This window comes from Condylura cristata, unplaced genomic scaffold (assembly GCF_000260355.1).
Source record: "Condylura cristata isolate star-nosed mole 26May11 unplaced genomic scaffold, ConCri1.0 scaffold00006, whole genome shotgun sequence".
Lineage (NCBI taxonomy): Eukaryota > Metazoa > Chordata > Mammalia > Eulipotyphla > Talpidae > Condylura > Condylura cristata.
The window spans coordinates 63,577,901-63,600,520 of NW_004567107.1; the positions used below are offsets into that span (position 1 = coordinate 63,577,901).

The window sequence follows — 22,620 nt, forward strand, 5'->3', positions numbered from 1 at the left end:
AAAAAAAAAAAAAAGAATTTGAGTAATCTTTGGCCCCATAGAAATGCATTCTTCCTAAAGAATTTAGAGTAAAATTTGTAATAAAGATGCTTGGGAGATGATTTCTCAAGAAAAATTGAATTGGGTTTTCCATGAACTCTTGCCTCTTAATTTTTTAAATGACAGAACTGCCTAAAGCTAAGTAGATATAAGAAGAATTGAATATTTCATTACATAAAACAACCCTGCCAGGATGGGCCCAAGGTGCCTCCCCTTCAGAGTTTGTCTTGTAAACTCTGTATCCTCGCTGTTTGCAAAGGAGGGGAAGACGATATCCTCCTTCCCACTGGGCATTTTCAAGCACTCTCTGGAGTGCTTCAAGTTATCTGGTTTCATGTGTTTATTACCCACCTTAGGAAGTTTTATGCTCTAAATCACACTTGGCTGCTACCACAAATCCTTTTGAATCATTAGAAACATTATTACATAAGGCTCAGATTTGTTTTCTTTCCCAACTAAAAGTCAGTGTGAGTTTTTTTTTTTTTTTTTTTCAGATAAAAGAGCTCATTTAAAAATTTTGTATGAGTTCAGAAATATTTAAATAGGAAGTTAAAACTCACCCAGATCCCACATGGAAATGAGATCTGGCTATTTCTGTCTGTCCTAGTTACGGAGCAACATCCCCTGTCACCTGGTTGATATCTCTTGCGGATTACCCTGCAGTGCCACCCTACCTTGTGGGATGCACAAGTGTCAGAGACTCTGCCACAAAGGAGAGTGTCTTGTGGAAGAGGCCTGCAAGCAGCCCTGCACCACTCCCAGAGCTGACTGTGGCCACCCGTGTATGGCACCCTGCCACCCCACCTCCCCCTGCCCCGTGACTGCTTGTAAAGCCAAGGTACGTGTACCTGACTCCAAGTGGAACATTAGCTGCAGTTCTGGGCACTGCCTGCAGCAGTGCCTGAACACACCTCCTAATCATGGGTCGTTGCTTATAAGGTAGCAAGATAAATTGTACAGATTTCTATCTGCCCAGGTGCCTACTGCCTGGCTATACTCTGTCTCCCTTAGATCCATTCTCAAGAGGGACTCTGTCCACACCCTTTATTCAGTAAATACATTAGTATCTGTTTATGTGAGACATTGTTAATTACTGGGGGTAGGCCTGTGAACAGGGACAAATGGTCCCTCTAGTTATGTGGGACAGTTACTAATTTCTCAAGTAACTATGACTGATAAGTGTTGTGCAGTAGTTACAACCTCTTAGAGAATACTATATGATACTTAAGAGTTGAGGATTTAACCTGGTCTGCAGAGTAAGCCTCTGGGGAGGTAAAAGCACAGGAACGAAGTGGAGTTGTTTAGGTCTTCACTGGCTCTGGGTCAAGTGTCTACCTCTGGTTGAGTGGTAAGAACTTCCAGGCTTAGCCCTGTATGCAGGATTGAGAACAGAGGCTCCAGAAAGGGGTCCTGTAGACCTGATTCTTCCTTCTTACATTATTGCTACGTAGACCATGTGTGAATAGCTTCTTCCAACTTGGAGGGTGACACCTCAAGTCTCTAGTCTCTGACATGGTTTGATTTGAAAGAGACTTTAAAAGTAAAACCTGGCTAGTCACATGCTCTCCATGTGCTAACAGTCACTGTTAATTCCTATTTCAGGTAGAGTTGCAGTGTGACTGTGGGCGAAGAAAAGAGATGGTGGTTTGCTCTGAAGCATCTAGCACTTATCAAAGGTTAGTGTTACTTAAACATAAACAGTTGATGGATCTAGATGAAATTATACATGTGTTTATTGTAGGATCCTTGCAGCTTTTCTAAAGGTTGGGCAATTTGTTTTGTTTCTTAAAGATTTATTTATTTATGCATACACAAACTGGAGTACAGGCCAGAGTCTGGGGGGTGGGGGTGAGAGGATTCACCAGAGACAGAGTGGGGAGCAGAACAGGCAGATCCACTGAAGTACACTGCTGAGGGGAGCACTGGGCGGGGCAGAAGAGATCTGCCATGGCATGTGGGTCACCTTCCTGGCCAGGTATCAACTCATGCTGCAGTGGCTACAGATAGCTTCATAGTGTTTTGCTTTAATCCATTGCTCCACCAGAGAGGGCCCAAGGTTAGACAGTTTTAAATACAAATATTCTTAACTTTATATTTTCTGATTCAAAGAGAAAGTACTGCTTTTTCCTATCTTTTACTGTTTGATTTTAAAATGACTTTTATATTTCCCCCTCTTCCTCCCAAAAGGAGGTCTTATCACACCATGAGATCAGAAGGGGAGATGTCCTGAAGTTCGTGAATTGTTTTAACATCTTACCACTTGTGATGGCATAGCCAGGTCCTAGTGTTATTCTCACTCTTCCCCTGGGGTGGGGTTTCTGACCTTTCTGTAAGGTGTCTTTGCAGTTTCTTGAAATCTTAGGACTCATGTTTCACATAGGGGTCTGGGTACAGAAGTGGTAGTGTCAGGAATGGATGGTTGCGTGTATCTAGCTGATTAAATGCAGAACTGTACCAGGAAGGTGGAACATAGGAGTGGCTGTATTTGAATGCCTACTGAGTGCCAGGATGCTCAAAGGGATACTGCAGTGTCGGTTGCCTCCTTGCTTCCTGTGGAGCTGCTTAGAACCTGATTGAGGAGAGGTGACATAAATGTGTAGGTGGTACATAATAACTAGTTTTCCAGGCCATGAAAATCATCAAGTAGTGGATTTGCCTTGAAAGAGAGAGGTTTTCTGTGTGCTTTGAGTAGGTACGTTCTTGTGCAATGCCTTTTCTTCCCTTTTTTTTTTTTTTTTACTTCAGGATAGCTGCTATTTCCATGGCCTCTAAAATAACAGACATGCAACTTGGAGATTCAGTGGAGATCAGCAAATTAATTACTAAGAAGGAAATTCACCAAGCCAGGTTAATATTTTAAATATATAGCTGTGCTTTCTTTCTCCTTTTAGACTTCATTTCTAGAGGGCAGGAGCCATTCATTTATCTCGATCCCCCAAGTACATCCACACATTAGGTATTCACCAGACATTTGATGTTTACTGGCCACACTCCCTCCATCCAAAACGTCCTACTCAGAGGTTTCTCAAACTGCTAAAAATGGAGCTTCCATATGACCCAGCAACCCCACTCCTAGGTATCTACCCAAAAGACAAAAACACTGATTCAAAAAGACACATGCACCCCCATGTTTCCTGCTAATTTATTTGCAACAGGAAAGACATGGAATCAACCCAAGTGCCCAAAAGTGGATGACTAGATTAAAAAGATGTGGTACATATACACAATGGAATTATTACTCAGCAACCAAAAAAGATAAACACCTGCCTTTTGCAGCAACGTGGGTGGATGTGGAAAGGATCATGCTTAGTGAAATAAGCCAGAAAGAAAAAGGAAATTACCAGATGGTTTCACTCATAGCAGGAGTTTAAAGGACCAGGGGGGAAAAATAATAGTAATGAACCACTATATAACAGAGACATTTTATGGGGGTGGGGTAGGATGGGATAAAAATGGGTTGGGGGGGAAGTGCACTGGACTATGGTGATAGCACACGGGTGCTTTGGTGATGGGAAACCCAAGGGGATTACAACTGAGATGGAAAAAGGCACAAAATGATGTAAAAATATTATATTAAAAAAAAAAAAAGAAAGTACTACTCAGGAGATAGCTAAGACCAAAGGAATCTTTTCTAGACATCACTCCAGACAGTAACGAGTGAAAGCAGAGATCCAGATATTTCCAACCCAGCCCACAGAACCAGAGTGGTGGCTGTGACTGGAGATGGGGGTGGGGTTGTCAGAGACACTCCAGAGCATGTTAGGGTTTCAGCAGCCAAGAGACACTCTGAGGCCCTTCTGAGGACTCCTAACCTCCCATAATTCAGAAACCTGTCTGCTTTTACAACAAATTTTTATCACTTTTTCTTTGTCTCAAATTTTAGTAATTTTTCAGTTGTTTGCTTAACTATGTCATGGGTATGGAGAATCTCTTCACACCTCCATATGTGCACATGCTTCACACACCCTACAAAACTCCTGTGCTAATGTCCTGTCCTCTTCCTTCTTCGGTGTCTTCTTCCCTCCCCCCACTCCCCTTCATAACCAGCATATTTTTCAGTCTAAGAGTTATTTTTGCTTTGCTTTTGCCCATTTGTTTTATTTGGTATTTTTATCCCACAAATAAGTGAAACTGGTATCTGTCTTTCATTTTCTGACTTATTTAATTTAGCATTATCATGTTCATTTTGTGCCAAAAGGCACTATTTCATCTTTTTTTAGTAGCTGAGTAAGTATTTCATTGGGTATACATCCCAGAGTCATCTGTCATTGGGCACTTAACTTGGGTTGATTGCGTGAATAGGCTCTTGTCAGTAATGTTGCTAAGAACATACCACCCGTTCTATAGAGGGATCTGATCCAGCCTTCCTTTGGCAGGAGTCTGCTCTGTTTCTGGGTTGGTTATTTAAGAGTTTATAGCTGGCTAGGAGCTAATTGTTTTTGTTTTTGTTTTCATTTGTTTCTCAAGACTGGATTGTGATGAGGAGTGTTCAGCCTTGGAAAGGAAAAAGTAAGTAGTTTCAACAACTGTTTATATACTTTGTCCTTGGAGCTCTGTGAAATTAATGGGAGGGAGTGGTTACATTCACTCAGCACCTGCTCTGAGTCTTTTGTTGTTTTAGCAGAGCAAGAGAAATTTGATCATCAAGAATTGAAATATTGCAGGATAAATCACTTAGGTAATTTTAGAGTATTTCTGAAACATGAGCTTATGTGGTTTGAGGCATGGTATAATAAACATCACATACCATAGCATAATTTATTCAGAGGCTGGCAGACTTCCTGATTCCAACAGAGATAAAAGTTAAACCTTTTATTGTTGAAGTATTACTTATGTAGAGAAGATTAGCAAGTCATTCAAACTGAATATGTAGTATAACCAGCACTTTGGTCAAGAAATAGAAAATTACCAGAACCATTTCTTATACTAAACAAATATAACCTCTATCCTGACTTCTAACACTTTATCTGTTTTTTTAACTTTATAAGTGAAAAATTATATAATTTGTATTATTTCAGTCTGGCTTTGTTCATTACATTTGTGACATTCATTCCTGTTTCATGTAGCAATAAGTTCATTTTCACTCTTACATGATATTTTTATTTATTAGTATAATTTATTTATTATACCATTGATACATATTATCAGTGTTCTGTTTAAAACATCCCTTTTTACTTGCTTTGTTATATCTATTTACTCATTTCTGTTGGATGTAAACTTAGGAGTAGAATTGTTGACTAATAGTGTGTGCCTCTGTTCAATTAGTCTATTTTGTCAAAGAATCCAATACTGATTACACTCCAACTAATACAATCATGGCTTCTGTGGCTCTGTAGTTATGGTAGCATTTAGAATTGTCAGTTTGTAATTTTAACCCATTTAGTGGATGCATAACATTAGTGAGCTTTTAATTTATATTTCCCTGATGACTAGTGAGGTTGAGCAACTTTTTGTATGTTTATGGTCATGTATATATCTTTTATGAAATACCAAATCAGTGTGTTTATTTTTTCATTGTGTTGCTCTTTTCATATTAATTATATGAGTTATTTATATAGTTTATTTGTGAGTCCTTTGTTGTTTTTTGTGTTTTATATTCTTTCTCTGTTTGCCTTCACTTCACATTCTTAATGGTACCTTCAGTAGACAAAAGTTTCTAATTAATGTCCAGTTTATCTTTTTTTCCCCTTCACGGGTAGTTTTTGTATTCTGTTTAAGAAATATGTGCCTCAAACAGGTCATAATAAGGTCATAATAGATTCTGTATTTTTTGTTTAGAAGCTGCGTTATCTCTTTTTCACATTGAGCTATAGTTGACCTTGGTTGAGGTTTTTTTCTTTTTTCTTTTTTTTATTTGAGTATGGTATGAGGAGGGTTCATGACTTACTTTCTTCTATATGGACAATTGTATTACTAGTATCATTTAAGAAATGATTTTCCCATTGTCACCTTTGTCTTAAAATGCTGTGCCCTTTGTCTTAAATCAAGTACTCAATATATGCAGGCATTTCTTTGCTCACTCTTACATTTCCCAGTTCTTCAGGATTGTCTTGATCTTTTTTTATTTCCATTTAAGTTTTAAAATTAGTTTATTGGTAGCTACTAAAAAACCTCGGGTTTTGACTGAATTTGTATTTGATTTATAGATTTATTTGGGGAGACTTGTCATCTTTATAATGTTAGTCTTTTAATGCATGATCAAAGTACATCCTTCCACTAATTCATGTCTTCTAGATTTCTCAGTAATATTTTATAATTGCCTATATATAGATTCTGTACATCTTTCAATAAGAGTTGTTCCTTGTTATATGATTTTTTCAATACTGTTATAATTGTTATTTTTTTGTATATCACTTCTAAGATTTAATTTTGTGATAGCTTATCAATGGCATATATCAATAGAAACCTTGCTAATAAATTCACTTTTATCTCATAATTTTTATATAGCTTCTTTTGGATTTTGCATGTATATAACAGTCATGTCCTATTCTAGTAGAGTAATTTTCTTTCTGATTTTAACTTTTTGTTTCAGTTACCTTATTTCACTAACTGGGGTCACTAGTACAGTTTTGAATGGGAAAGCTTTAAATTTAATTTCGCCTTTAGATGTTTGCTGTAAGTTGAAGATACTCCTTATCAGATTAAAGGACATGTATTCAATGATGAACAAACTTCTAGTTCCCACAAAAATGGGTTAAAATGTATAGCCCTGTAAAAATGTTAATGAAAGGCACATAGGAGTTTATTATGATATTTTTTTTTAAAGATTTATTTATTTTTGCATACAGAACTGGGGTACAGGCCAGAGGCTCAGGGGCGGCGAGAGGCTTCACCAGAGACAGAGTGGGGAGCAGAACAGGCAGATCAACGAAGTACACTGCTGAGGGGAGCAGCAGGCGGGTCAGAAGAGGTCTGCCACACCATGTGGTCACCTCCGGGGCAGGCGGAAATCAAACTCATGCGGAAGCGGCTTTAGATTCTCAGTGCTGTGCTTTAACCCGCTGCGCCACCAGGGAGGACCCTCATTATGATATTCTTAAAAATTATCTTCGTTTGAAATGTTTAAGAAGTTAAAGCCCTAAAAAAAAAAAGTGAAACTTCTTAAATCCAGAATATAGTTACCTTGAAGTTAGACTTTCAATGATGTTCACAGTTAAATTGCTGAAGACTATAGCTTTAAGTGCCTAAATGTGTAAAACGTGACATTACACTGATTAATACATTGCCCAGATTTCCCTTAACTTGACCCTGAGGTAATTTTATAGCAACTTCCCTTTAGAAGAACCATCAACTCAATTGTGTTTTTAGCTATAAAATAGGAGCTGAGAGTCCTGAATATTCAGAAATGCTGTAGTGAATATACAGAAGGCCTCCAAAACAGGGAAATATACCTTTTTGTAGTTGACAGATAGTTTTATTAGTTAAGATCTAGAGTAAGATTGCCTGGATATGAAGCCTAGCTTCATAAATTACCTTGGACAAGTCCCATCATCTCTTTAAGCCTTAAGTATCATAAAAATTTGTGAAACTATGGTAAAAATAGTGTCTGTCTTCAGAGTTGTTAATGCATTGATGCATTAAAATTAAGGATGATACAAACCTCTTAGAACACGAGGCGTAGCACATATAGTTGGTGTTCAGTAAACGTTATTGATTAGAATTTGCAATCTGTCTTTGAAAGCCTTTGAATTTCCTCTCAATAGTCTTAGTGTTTTGCTTAGAAGTATTGTGTTACTTATAATGAGAAACTGGGGAACTGTTAAAGAAACCTAAAAGGGTAATGTTTAAGTAAATAGTGATATACCTTACTTAGAATATTATGTGGCTATTGAAATACTAAGTGTGAAAACCAAGTAGTAATGTGAGAAATGCTAATCATATATAGTGATAAGAAGAGGAAAAGATGCAATTTTATACACTGAATACAAGTACTTAAAGTTATAGGGGGAAATAATCTGAAAGAAAGTATATTAAATGCAGTGCTTATGTTGTAATGGATTTTTTCCTTTATTTTACAGATTTTCTGTAAGATGTGATTAATTTTGATATTTATATATTTATTTCATGTATATATATTTATGTGACACCTCAGAGAAAGTCATTCCCTACTAACATTCCCAGTACCCTCACTCCCCAGTCTTCTCTTCACCAGACAATCCATTTTTCCAGTGTCAGCCAATGACTGGCTCAAACTTATAAAAACAGTGCTATAGCTTGTCTCACGATACGGTTCTGTTTTCTTTCTTTTAAAGATTTATTTATGTGTTCATGCAGAAACTGGGGTACAGGCCAGAGGTGGGGGGTGGGGCTGGCAGATTCACCAGAGACAGGTTGGGGAACAAAACAGGTGTTTCACCATGTGGGTCACCTCCCTGTATGGGGATCAAACTCAGGCTACAGTGGCGGCAGATAACTTCATAGTGCTGTGCTTTAACCCTTTGCACCACCAGGGAGGCTGGTAACTATTTTCTTAATAATCAGGTTTACTGAAATGATGTAATTAAAGTAAATAGTGGTGGGTGTGCTTGTGTCATATAAGGTAGTTTCCCTTCTCCACCTTTTGTTTTATTTATGTATTGCTCTCACTTGCAGGCGATTAGCAGAGGCATTTCATATCAGTGATGATTCTGATCCTTTCAATGTACGTTCTTCAGGGTCAAAATTCAGTGACAGTTTGAAAGAAGATGGCAGGTGTGTACATTCTTTGTTAATTGTGGCTTATAAGAGTATCTGCTCTTTTAAGATGTAGTAACAAATGTATAATATGTATTTCATCCATGATAAAGCCAGTTAAATTTTATGTATCTTATTATAAGTGGCATGATGTTTAATAAAAACCCTTTTCTTGGTCCAGCGAAACTGTCCTCTTGAAAATTCAACTTGGGCTATGTGTATGTGTGTGTGGACCCAGTGACAGAAGTTTGGACTTTTTAGGACTAGATAGTGTGAATTGAAGGCTTTCTAGCCATGTTCCACTTCGGTCCACCAGATCTCAGTCATGTGGTCCTCACTTGGGCAGTGACAGCTTTTACTGTCCTCCTGTTTCCTGGCCTGCCATTAGCTTATTCTCCTCCTATCTTCTCTTTTCTCATATTTATTTTCTATTTTTTCTTTTCCTTTGGTTCATCAGTCAATCTTTTATTGTAGAGGTCACTTGCTGACCACTACAATTTTTCTGCCCATATTCACTGTCTTTACAAGTAGAGGGTACACAGAGGGATTCTCCAGAGCAGGAGCAGATGAAATTAACTGTGATGTCTCATTTTAGGAAGGATTTAAAGTTCGTCAGTGACATTGAAAAAGAAATGGAAGCCCTCGTGGAGGCCGTGAACAAGGTTGAAGTCAAACTATCCAACTGGATGTGGCTCTAAGGCCAGCTTGATTTAAAAAAAAAAAAATCAGGTTCCATAAATGCTGTCAGTGTAGAATAATCGTTGGAAAACACCAATTTCCTTATCTTTTCCTAAAATCATAGCATCCATAGAAGCTTTGTCCTGGTTCAGAAAAGATTCTGCATCTTTTTTTTTTTTAAATAGGTCTTCCATTTACTGATTTCTTGGCTATATCACTCACCCCTCTGTTATGGGCCCCCTTGGGAGGAAACATCATACTGCCCACTAAAATTTACTATCTTTTGTCCTTAACCCTGTCCAGTTGCATGTCAGCCCATATCCTCAACTTGCTTGGTAGTCAGTGAGGCTCTGGGCCTCAAAAAGTCAGCTACCTTTCCATGGACCCAGGCTGTTTGGGTGTGGTGGGGAAGGACCTTTATAACATGCTTTGTTTTCAAGATGACTTATCAATCAGCCATCTTTTCCCCCATTAAGGGAAAGAACACTAAGAAGAGCCACTCCTTCCCACCTATGAACAGAGACCACCGCCGGATCATCCACGACCTGGCCCAGGTGTACGGCCTGGAGAGCATGAGCTATGACAGTGAACCAAAGCGTAATGTTGTGGTCACTGCAGTCAGGTGGGTTGAGCTTGCAGTATCAGGAGTAAGTGAGTGGTGAGGCACACTGGGCCTGAGAATCAGGGTCTGTTGGTATCTGTGTTCCTTACTTCCTCTCCTGGAAGAATAGATGGAAAATCTGTTTCTCAGCCATTCTTTGATCAAAGACCTGAACCAGAGTGCAAGACCTGGGACTCAGTCCACATGGCAGACACACAGTGTAAGTTAGAAGGAGACAGAGAGGACCTAGGATCACCATCAGAACCTGAGGGGGCTAGAAAAAACTTTCCAACAAAAACAACTTAAGTGTGAGATGAGAGAAAGAAGGTAGCAGGCCGAGCAGAGGTGGATGAAATGAATAGGGTTAAATGAAGTGAATGTTCCCCGAGAGCAACTCTGACGGTCATTTCGTGCTCAGACGCTCAGGAGCATCATAATCCCAGCGTCATGGACAGCATTCCCAACCATCTGCCTTTCTCCACAAGTAATTCTCACTTTTCAATAATTTTTGTTCTCGCTTTTCTCAGAGGGAAGTCCATTTGTCCTCCTACCACGCTGACAGGTATACTTGAAAAGGAAATGCAGTCACGTCCTCCACCACCAATTCCTCATCACAGACATCAGACAGACAAGTAAGGATTCTTCAGCTGCTTTCCAAAGGGCCCTGTCCTGGGAAAACAGCAGGGGCTGAATTGTTCTGGGCAATCCCAGCTGTCGGCTGCCTCCTTGGGCCTGGCCTTGGTCATATGTTCAGGGTTTGACTAGGTTGTTGAACATCTTTGTTCATGCCAAAGTATCCCAGATTTGATGCCTGTGATGCTCACTTCCCCTCTAGTGAGAGCAGTCACTGAGCATAATTCCCACTGTGCAAATGGTGATACGGGGAGATAGATTCAATCTCCCTCTCCCCACAACTCCATGATTTCGGAATATTGCATGGTTCACAATAGTCACTCTGGGGATGGAAGTAGGGTTGGTGGGGGAGTTGGCTTTCAGCCAGTCTATGATCCTGGGTCATTTTTACATCAAAAACACATATTGGTAATTTAAAGGAAAGGAAAAACATGCCAACAAGCAGCAGTTCTGCCAGATGTTTTCTCAGACAGGAGTGGGGAAGGAGCAACATCCAGCCTTCCCTTCTCCCTTGCCAGGAAAGGAGCCCAGCTGCCTTTCAGTGTGTGATGAGGCAGCCTTGCTGGGATGTGCTCTGAAGCCCAGCAGAGTTCCTACTCTGTTGTGGCCTTCCACACAGAAGCCCTAGCCCCACACAGAACCTGGGAGGGCAGTTTGTAAGGTCACTGTGAGGTCCTAGCAAATACCTAGTTGGTATTTGCTAGACTAGGACTAGGCATTGCCCATAGGGCATAGCCTCAGCCAAGCATGTCTGTTGCCACGTAGCTCCTGGGGACTACCAGCCCCTGGGAAGCAAGCAGCCTGGATTCCAGTCAGCGCAGGCTGCACGTCCCCATGCGGGGGAGTGGGAAGGGGCAGGGTATTCCACATATGGTTCCATAGCCATGTCCAGTAGCGCCTGGACACTGCTATGTGGAGTTGCTGGCTACTTGCCATGCTGTGTCTTCTTACATAAAACATTACTTTGGAAAAGTTTGAGTAGAAAGAATAGTATTATAATGAACCTGTAAGTGCCCATCACCAAATCTCAACAGTTAACAGCTCATGTGGATCCTGCATCTTTTGTTTTATAATGGAATCTAATCACTGTTTTACAAATATTTTTGTATTATTATCACAATATATATGATCCAAAACAATTTTTAGATAATGCATTATATATCAAATTAGCATCTGCATAACATGTTCTTTTAAGTGAGAGGTCCTGCCCTCTTATCAAATTGTGAATTAACTGATTCTTAACTTTCTGAAGTGAAGACCTAAATCTCTTTTTCCCAAACAAGAAAAATTAACTATTCTTTGTTTGCTTTTTCAGGAACTCTGGAAGCAGTAATTTACAGAAAATAGCCAAGGAGCCAGTAATTGACTACTTTGATATCCAAGACTGAGGCAGTCAAAATGCATTCAGATAAAAGAATGATGCGGTGTGGTGGAAATTGATTGCCAGCTGATAAATCATGCTTGTTCCCAAATACCTCCCATCCTTTCTTGTACTGATACATCCAAAGCATGAAAGTGTCAGTAGTCCCCCATGTCCTTGGTCCTGTCTGTATAAAGTGTTTCATTATGACAAGATCTCTGATTGGACAGTCACCAGTTTGTCATGGATTTGCCGAAGCTCTTACTCCATTTTGTGCTTGCTTGGAAGTCTTGGGCAAATTGTATTGGCCTGTAAGTGGCTTTATGATATAATTACATCCTCGGGTGTCCCTCCTCCTGCAACTACCAGTAGCAGCACCACACTTTCTTAAACCAAACTGACTGCATTCTTTGGAAAGGAACAAGCCAATTCCTCAGTTTGAAAAATCAGACATTAAACTAGCCAGTATGTGGAGTCACATATGCTATGTTAAATGCTGCTGTGTTAAATGCAGCTATGTAAGACTTGTCAAAAACAAGTCTGTCTAGCTCAACTTACTTTGGCGGTTCTCAGTACCATCATTCTAGACCTAGGAGGAGGGGTCAGGTGCTTTCCATTTTCTAGAGTTCAGAGAACTCCTCTTGCATTACATCACTGAGTCTCTTCATCTGGTGATAATCACTTTAGCTCACCACCATGAGGTAGAGGATAGAGAGCAAATGCCTCCTCCTGTCAGGTTGACACTGTGACCTCTGTACTGACCAGCATAGCCCGAACTGCTCTCTGGTTGAGAAAGAGTGTCAGGTAGACTTCATTTTCCTGTGTTGCTTCTAGGCATTCAGCAGCCATATCTACTCCCAGTCTTTGAGCTCTGAGCTTTTGCTCAGATATTTTTTAAAAAATATGTGAACAGTCCAGGGCTTATCTCAGCAACCCATTGGAATTATTCTTAAGACTCCTTTTTGGCAAGTGATTGACGGTTAACATTAGCTTGGCTATCTACATTAACACTCCACAGCATGGAGGCTAGTCTTTCAACTTCTGTTCCAGAACAAGCTATGAGCACCAGAACACCAGAAGGAGATTTGAGAAAAGACATTACAAAACCAGGCACTTAATTTCCACAGGAAAAGCAAGGCCACCCTGTGGTCCTGACCCAGACCATCCGCCTTGAAAGGCATCAGGTTATAGCAGCAGGAAATGGGGGAATAGATGAAGAGCTAAAAAACCAGCTCTGTCCAGGCCCATTTGGTGCAGGGTCAGTGGCCCCAGACCCAACAGGGAGCCAGTGAGCATCTGTTAGATCTGTCAAGCAGTGGGTTTAGTAAGGAACAGCACACAGCATTAAAGCATCAACAGGAGGCAGAAAATCTGATCTCAGATTCCAGCTCTGCCACGTAACAATTGGCCGCCTGGTGGGATGGCACTATCGGCCTCACCAGGGCTTGTGAGGATTTAGTGAGATAACCCACACAGAGGTTCCTGGTCTATCATAGGTGCTGAAAGTTTATAAAAGTGAGAGTTGGTATCTGGGAAGTGTTTCCCCCTAACACTAGCCAAGCAAGAGGGCTCGAAAGCTAAGCAGGCCTCCTCTGGTGAGTGTTGGCGTCCTCCCCTGTATCACCTGGTGTTTGCACTGGGCTGCAGATGTAGCCTGTTCTTTTACAGCTAGTAATCCCATGGGAACACATACCTAAACAAATATTTGTAATGGTTGATTCTGGCACACAGGTCATTAGTCTGTTATTAAAAGCAGAAGAACCACAGAAGTCATGTGACATACGGGGAATGAGTTAGGGCTGTGGTAGGGGAAAGGAAATAAGGACGCATGAATGGGTCTGGAGGTGAGAAACTGCCATTGGGAGGAGTGGTAGGCCGACTGAAGGGAGAGAGTCGGGTGGGTGACCAGTGGAGGGACAAGTGCTGAGGCTGGAGAGGCAGGCAGGGCTCTGAGGGACAACGAAGGGTCCCAAGCAGAGAAGGCATAGCCAGGTGTGGATTCCAGAGCAGGAGGAGGTAAAGTCTTCAGGAAGGGGATCGGATACTATTTTAGGTTTTGCATACCTTGAAGTCTCTTGTGATCTAGTCACCACTGTACAGTATTGTCTGTGCAGCACAGACAATATATAAGTGAAAAACGCATGACTGCTAATCTTTTTAGACACTAATTAGAATTTTTATGGCATGAAAAAGTATTTTCCCCTATTTAAAAAATGTAAAACCCCTAGTTTGTGGTTTAGACAAAACCAGGCAACAGGCTAGAGATTTAACCATGGCCCAAAGTCTGCACACTATATCCTAGCGCAATCTCAGGCAGTGTGTAAATGGTTGGAGGGCCCAACTTGGAGGTGGGAGGCTCAGCCTGGAGCCGCAGGAAAGGAGCTCCAAGTCAAAGGACAAGGGTGGTGGAAATGGGTGCCACAAAAGGGAGGAAGGGGGCCCAGGAGGCTGGGTAGGGTGCCAGAGGTCAGCAGGGAGTTAGCTCCACCTTGGATCACCAAGGGGACCCTAGAGAGCAAAGAGAGCGGGGGACACCCATCAAAAGTCCTCCTGTGTAATCCAAGAGTGAGGAGACAGGCCCCTCTAAGCGTTTTGGTAGTTTCTCTACTGATCTGTGGCCCTGGACAAGAGTTTACATAAATGTGAAGCCCTGTATTCACATGCCTCCCCTACCACATGAGAAGTACTTGTGGGCACCAGGTCCTTACATTGTTCCCTGGAAATCAGGTGTTCTCCCCCCTAGCCCCCACCCTACCCTTCAGCAACAGTCTACAGGATCAGAACTTCCAGAGACCAAGTTCTTATCTCTGGAATTCCCTGACTTCTCCGGCAGGACTGGCTCCTCTCAGTAGTGGTGCCAGCCTGATGTGCAGGTGGGGGTTTGTGTGCAGGACTGTGGAGATGAAAGTGGCCCTCCTGATTGCAGCGTCTGTGTGAGGCAGCTCTGGATCCAGTCCTGGGTAGGATCTGATCAGGCCAGACAACGGATCAGTTGGGGGCTGAGGTGGTAGGGTGTGGGGGAAAGAAATGGGGGAGGTGCAGTCTCAAACAGTGGCTCCTGAGATTTAGTTTCTGGGGAGTCCTTCCCACATGTACAGCCTTCTTGCATCATGACTGAAAGCCTGGATATCTTGTTCTCTATGGAAAACCTGTAAGTGCACCTCTTCTAAATCTGGGAGGGAGAAGAGAGCTGGGGAGAGTTCCTTCACCTCCATAAAACTGCCTTCATTTTGAGTCCCTTCAAGCACTGGGCCATACCGTCAGGGAGGTTCTGACTCCCCAACTCTCCATGTAGGTTTAGTACAAGTGTCCCATACCACCTCCCAAGATCTTTCAGAGTTCAAGAATCCTCATGGATCGTCTAACCCTTCAGCATGCAAGGGCCCAGAGACAGGGCTTCCCTGGTGGCCTAGGGGTTAAGTCTCAGCGCTATTACCACTATGACCTGATTTCAATCCCCAACTAGGAAGCTGACCCACATATGGCGCAGCAGACCTCTCCTGTTTTATCTACTGCACCCCTCAGCAGTGTATTTTAGTAGATGCTATCTGTTCTGATCCCAAGTCTGTTTCTGGTGAATCCTCTCACCGCCACCTGCCCGCTACCTCTATCATACACCCCAGTTCTTTTATGCAATAATTTAAAAAAATAACAAAAAAAAAAAAAGGCTGGGGGAAAGACCCCTTGAGGTTAGTCAAACAGCATTGCCAGGTTTCCCAACCTAGAACTACCATAGGGCCAGTTGAGTCCTCAGAAAAAAAGGAACTGTCTTCCCCTTTGGGGTCCCTACACAGGTCACTTAGAGTGTTTCCCCGGGTTGCTCTTAGCCCCAGGCTTCATGAGGTTGCTTTACATAGGGCACACTCTCCCAGGAGACCCAGGCGCAAAGCGCCCAACTGAACTACTAGAATGCTCCATTGACCGCCACAACTTGTTCTTACCTGTGCAGGTTGCTTCCAGAGTCTGGGTAATAGTCCCTATCATGTTCTTCCCCAGCCCTTGGGAAGGTAGCAGGGAGCTGAGTGGGCAGTGTCCCCGTGTCGTGAGGCACCTGAACAGTCAAGTGTCCGGAGCCTGTTCGAAGACTTCTCAGGGTAGCTCACTTGTTGGGGTGGAGGGTGCAGAGAGGGGACAGAAGGGAGGCAGGAGGGGACAGAGCAGTCATGAAGTTTCTCTGGCAAGGGCTGGGGCTTTCAGAACCCTGTCCTATACCACCCCACCCCATCCTGACAGATGGTAAGGGAGTCAGAATCCTCATCTACACATAATCTCCTGAATCTCTTCTGAGAATGTTAACAGTTTTTGGGCATTTAGTATGCGCCAAGACTGAGTTCATCCCTTTTACTCTTCAAAACCCCATGAAGCATTATATCCTCTTTAGCAGTGGGGAAACTCAAGGCTGGAGAAGTCAGATGGCTCATCCAAGACTACTCAGTAAACAAATTGGGGATCTGAAATTCCTACTAGGTCAGACTCCAAACCTGTGTCCTCTCCACTACACAGGCCCAGAAGGGACAGCTCACAGAACTCATCTGGGACCTTGCGAACTTGGCCCACTAGGTCAGAACCAGTGGTAAGAAGTTTACGGATGATCCACCAGAGAACGCCCGCAGTCCTGCAGTCCTTGCAACCCACAGAAGATGGAATTTTACCTGCAAAGGCCACTAGGGGTCAGTATGTACCCCTCAAATAGGCGCCTGGGGGTTGGAGTTAGGGAGCGCTTATACCTTGCTTCAGGAAAACATTCGTTATTTAAAACATTTTAGTAGATTTGAAATCATTATCTTATAAATGTAACACCTTTTTTTCTCTTTGTAAGCACAGGGGGAAATCCCAGGCAAAGGGTACCCTCACTCCCGGTGATGGAAACTTACCATGTACCTTGAAGAACAGCAAAGCTGTTAGCAGCAGGGGAGATGAAGAAGGGAGACCAGCAGCGGCCTTCAGGCCTATGGATGGTTTAGGATAGAAGAGTGAGTGATAAGATCTGGCTCACTCTTTGAAAGGATCACTGAACCCACTGTATTGAGAATTAGACTGTAAAGCTGAGTGAGAACAAGGGAAGACGTTGGTTGGAAGCACTGTTGTATCCCATAGGCAGTGACCATGGCTCGTATGGGTGACACTTGTAGCCTGGCGAGATGTGGTTGACTTGAATCATTTTGCAAGTAATACCCAGTTGCTGATGGCTGGATGTGGGGTGTGAGAGAGAATCAGGGCAACCTCAAGGTTTTTTTTTTTTTTTTTGCCTTAGTAATAGGAAGATGGAACTTGCATTTACTGCATTAGCAAAGAGTGTGAGAGCACCAGCTTACAGAATTGAAAATCTGTCCAGTGGGTCGTTGTACGTGGAGGTCTGGGGACAGGACTGGGCCTGGGCGGGGAGAAGCTGGTTTGTATATCTATTGTCATGTAATGTTATTTAAAGGCTGGTGAGATGATATTGGGAGGAAGGATGAAAGAGGAGGTTGAAGGACTGTGTTCTGAGCATTTCATCTTTCAGGAGGGACTGAGGACAGAGCAGAAGTCAAAGATTTCCAGAGCCAGAGAGGAGGCGGGGAGCTGCCTGACTCTGCTCCAAGGAAACCTGTGGGGTGGGGATCTGTAGGATTTTTCTGCAGGCTGCACTTTTGCTTGCTCTGACCTGTGTGAACCTCCCAAAGGAATGGCCTAGCCCCAGGGTACAAGTCAGTTACAAGCCCAGGGTATTTTAGGAGGCCATGGGAGATGGTGGGCCTTGGCTACCTCTTCCCCTTTAGCTATCTCTTAAATGTGAGGCCCCCTCCCCCAAGCCCTATCCCTGCTCCCAGGACTCCATCATTGCCCCTTGCCACCTCATCCATCTGCAAGCCTTCAACTATCATCCTGGGCTTTCAAAGCTCTCTGTCTAGCCAGACCCATGTCTTTCCAGTAAGCACCTCTGATTCAGTGTGTCTAACCCCTACATTGTCCCCTGACGTCTTCAACAGCTATATTGTCTCCCCCACCCCAGCATTGGACCTCCTTTAGTAGTTTATCAAGGTCTATATCCCTTGACCCAGAGGCCAGAACAAGGAACGTGTGGGGGACAGTGAAGACAGAAACACATTCTTGTCCTGGTAGGGCTGTTCTGGGGGCCTATAGTGACCCCTCTCTCAGGAATCCTCCTTTTTTGCCATTGAGGTTTGGCTAGGTCCTAGGACTCAAAGGCTCAAGCTTAAATTTACGGTTTCATCTGTGTACCTGAGTGTACCTGCTCTGAGCTGTGTCTTTTCTCTCAGTCCCTCACCCAGGCTCTGGGTATTTGGTCCCAGATCCTCCCCCTAGGCCAGCACCTCCCCTGCAGAACATCCTGAACACACCCTCCAGCAAAGCACAGACACAGGGGAAAACTTGTGCAAACTCTACCTGGCCTTGTTCCATCACAACATAATGTTAATAACAAGAATGAAATCTGAAGTAACTCACTCTTTTGGGGCTCATTACCCCTTTTACAGGCAAGAAAACTGAGAGTTAGCAGATCTCAATGGAATACATTTGAATATGTGGAACTCGGGAGGGGGATTTTACCACTATATTAACTGAAAATGTCATATATACACATATACACAATATATTTTGCTATTTAAAGAACAAACATGGCCCTTCCTGGTGGTGCGATGGATTAAAGTGCAACTATGAAGCTATCTGCAGCCCCTGCAGCACAAGTTTGATTCCCAACCAGGGAGGCGACCCACATGGCACAGCAGACCTCTCCTGCCTCACCTGCTGTACCTCAGTAGTATACTTCAGTCAATCTGCCTATTCTGCTCCCCACTCTGTCTCTAGTGAGTCCTCTCACCTCCCACACCTTTGGCCTGTACCGCAATTCTTAGACACATAAATAAATGAATCTTAAAAAATAAATAAATAACAGGCCCCCCGCCCCTGGTGGTACAACAGGTTAAAGTGCAGCACCATAAATCTCACTGCAGCAGCTTCAGCACGAGTTCGATTCCCAGCCAGGGAGGTGACCCACATGACCCACCCACTGTTCCCCTCAGCAGTGTACTTTGTTGATCTGCCTGTTCTGCTCCCACTGTCTCTGGTGAATCCTCTTACCCCGTGTACCTCTGGCCTGTACCCCAGTTCTGTATGCATAGATAAATAACTCTTAAAAAGAAATAAATAACAAAAATGTGTCAAGTTCATATCAGCTGGAATTTCTATTCTTAACATTTACTGAGCCAATTTCTCCAGATATTACTTTCTTGAGTGTAAGATGGACATGATGACATGAGACCACAAGAGGATATAGAGCAACAACAGTGAACACACCCCACATGCCGGGTTTAACTCATTTCCTCTTCTCAGTTGCCCTGAGAGCTGTTATTACCCTGGCTTACCTAAGGTCATGCAGCTGTGGGTAGCAGACAGTATCTGGAGCCAGTGGTCTGAGTTTGCTGTGTGTGCTCTTATGGCCCCAGCGAGGGCCCTTCAGGCCTCAGGAAGGTCTGTTCCCACTCCAGGTGCAGCCTAGAGATGGGGCTGGGGCTGAGGTTGGTTGCCCAACTCTGAGTAGTCACACCTCTTCTCAGTACGGGCATCAGCACCCAGGTCTGAACTTCTCTGGGCTACAGGCCCCCATCTGAGGAGGATACAGGGAGATTAGCCAGACAAGGTGCTACTTGTGGGTGCCTATCACTCAGAGGCCTTTAGTGGAAGTGGGAGAGGAGGCCAAACAGGAAGGAAGTGACTTGTCCCAAAACCAGCACTGCCATCTGGAGATCAAATCTTTCTCAGGAAAGCACTGAAGGGGCGTGGTCTGGGGCCAGAGTGTGTGTGAGAGACAGAGAGAGAGAGTGTGTGTGTGTGTGTGTGTGTGTGTGTACAATGCCAAGGGCAGGGGCTCACAGGGTGTGACTCCCACTCCACCCTATCCTGTCTGCTTCCTGCAGCAGGACCTGCTCTCTCTTCCCAAGACCTCTCTCACCTCTGCCCCACAGGCCTTAACCTCAGTTCACTCTCCCCCACCTCCTTTACTTCTTCCACTCTTCCCTCCCTCTTTCCATTCCAGCAATGGCTACTCTCTGCTCCCACCTTAGGGACTTTACACAGGTTGTTGTCACAGCCTGTCCCCACCTTGCCCCCCTTTGCTCCCTCATCCCCTTCAGTTGTTTTCTTCTAGTTCTTTTCTTTTTAAATTGTTTTGTGACATAAATAGTTCCCCAAAGAATATATTGTTTGAAGCTATCTGCAGCCACTGCTAGATAACTGTCATGCCATGTATGGTCTACTGCATTGATTCTTCTTTTTTTTTTTTTAATTTATTTATGCATGCAAAACTGGGGTACAGGCTAGAGGTGCAGGGGTGGGTGAGAGAATTCACCAGAAACAGAATGAGGAGCAGAACTGGCAGATCTACTGAAATACACTGCTGAAGGGAGCAGTAGGCAAGACAGGAGAAGCCTGCTGTGCCATGTGGGTCACCTCCCTTGCCAGGAAGCAGAGGAAATCAGGGCTGACTTCCAGGGTGGACATGAGTGAGGAAATGGGTGGAGAAAAAGATAGCTCATGTCAGGAGCATGTGGAGTCTGAGTTGTGTATGCAACTTAAGGGATGACAGCTATGTGGTCTTGCCTGGTTCCTCATTTACCAAATGGGGATAATAAAATTCCCCATTTTGTGAATGGGGAGTATTTTGAAGTTGCAGATAGCTTCGTAGTGCTGTGCTTTAAACCCATCACACTACCAGGGAGGGCCTTCTGCATTGCTTCTTATGCCTCCATTTTCCATGTTGTTGCAAGTAACTCTTGTGCCTTAGTTCCACTGTGGTATCATGTTCTCTTGTACATACTGCAGTGTGAGTATCTTACACCGTCAATGGGCGTCTAGTTGGTTCCCAGTGCTACCTCGTCACGTATCTCTCACTTTCCTCAGCCACACCTCTGAGAGGCCCTCTCCACACCTGGCTGTGCTCCCAACACTCTGCTCATGACCCCCTTTCACTCTTGCACAGTCCCAGCTCTATCCACACTGCCAAGCTTGCATTATCACATGTCTCAATTATTTTGTGTCTTTGCCTTGATTGTTTTTGCTTTGATTCTTTTGTGTCTCTCAGTGTGCATAAGCAGGTACAATTGATAAGGAATCTCTCAGGGCAAAAGTCCTGATGTGAGCATCTATCCATGCTGAAAGAAAGTATGTGCAAAACAGCAATAGGTGTTATGGTTAGAGGAACATAAACCCCGAGACGTCCCTTGAATCTCTCCCTATTTCCCATCCTTGCCTGGGACCAGCTGGCTACCCATCCCCTCCACACTTGCACATTCCTCCTGTGCCTGCTTGCTTCTTTGATCTCTTTTATTTTTTTGTTCAACTTTAAATAAAAACAAAACTGCCGCTGGAGCTGGACTGCACCTTTGTGGAAGGGAATTTTAATTATCCCCATTTCACAAATGAGAAAACCAGGCAAGACCACACACCTCTCATCCCCCAAGTCGTGTACACAACTCAGACTCAACATGCCCCTGACATAAGTTATTGCTTTCTCTAGGCTTCTCATTGTTCTGCACATGGACTCTGAGAAATCCTTTTTTATCCCACTGCCCTGTCATAATGAGACATTGCATGACCCTGCCTTCCTCGTTCTCTCTCTCCAGCTGCCTTCTGAGTTCCAAATCACAGAGAAGCACAGCTGTTTATTGAGCGCCACTCTGTGCCAAGTACTACACTCAGAAGTGCATGTTTTATTTCATTGACTATTCACAGCAGTGCAAATGGAAGGGAATTTTATTATCCCCATTTTGCAAATGAGAAAACCAGGCAAGACCACACACCTCTCATCCCCCAAGTCGTGTACACAACTCAAACTCCATGTGCTCCTGACATGAGTTATCTTTTTCTCCAAACCTGTTCCTCACTCATGTCCACCCTGGAAAGTCAGCTCTGACTTCCTCTGCTTCCTCACCTACTCCTTTATCTATCCAAGCCGAGGCCTGCCAGTCTCACCTCCTTGCTGTTCAGTGAGCCCTCTCCTCTTCCCAGTCCACAGCGCTAATGTGTGGGTGCCTGCCTCTCTTCCGGGGTTACTCGCCACATTCGCTGCCATCCCCGATCTCCCGCTACTCCAGCATCTTGAACACTGAGGTTCAGGTGGGCTTCCCAAATCTCACCTACCATGTCCCCACCTCTAGAAGAAAACCCAGCCTTCTGTCCCCCTCCCCACTCAGGCTGTATGGGGTGGCAACCAATAGAGGGTTACTCCTCCCAACTCTGTTCTATTCTCTCTGGGAAGCCATCCCTGGCCTTGGCCCATAACCCCTCCCCAAGGCCCCCCAAACTCCATGCAGCCCCCTCTCTACTGCTTAGCTCCTTCTTCATGATTACCTGTCCCCATTATTCTGGGCTTCTTGAGGGCAGAGGCCCAGCCCCACAGCATCCATTGTGTCAGGCCATGTTGGCACACACAAGGTGCTCAATAATGTTGATGGCTAAATGTACAAGCAATGATGGAAACATAGGGCTGCTGCCAGGCTGGTCCTGGCTGCACCACTGCCCCCCAAATCTCTTGTTCGGCCTCCTAAGCCCCATGAGGCCCTCTCTTGTCTCTGCACCTTTTGTAAGGATTTCCCATCTCCTGTCCTAATTCAGGAACTCCTCTGTGTGTGAGAGCTCT

The 22,620-nt window shown here is 43.7% G+C and overlaps 1 protein-coding gene across 2 annotated transcripts in view; it reads left to right on the forward strand.

Moving 5' to 3' along the window:
* Window positions 1-12,199, forward strand: part of NFX1 (nuclear transcription factor, X-box binding 1) — a 55,967-nt gene extending 43,768 nt beyond the window's left edge. For both annotated transcript variants that reach the window (XM_004677722.2, XM_004677721.2), the window contains exons 16-24: window positions 647-877; window positions 1,642-1,715; window positions 2,785-2,886; window positions 4,507-4,548; window positions 8,632-8,730; window positions 9,308-9,374; window positions 9,867-10,012; window positions 10,519-10,623; window positions 11,940-12,199. In XM_004677722.2, the coding sequence (XP_004677779.2) occupies window positions 647-877; window positions 1,642-1,715; window positions 2,785-2,886; window positions 4,507-4,548; window positions 8,632-8,730; window positions 9,308-9,374; window positions 9,867-10,012; window positions 10,519-10,623; window positions 11,940-12,012 (939 nt within the window). In that variant the 3' untranslated portion in view covers window positions 12,013-12,199. The remainder of the gene's footprint in view (window positions 1-646; window positions 878-1,641; window positions 1,716-2,784; window positions 2,887-4,506; window positions 4,549-8,631; window positions 8,731-9,307; window positions 9,375-9,866; window positions 10,013-10,518; window positions 10,624-11,939) is intronic.
* The last annotated feature ends 10,421 nt before the right edge of the window (window positions 12,200-22,620 follow it).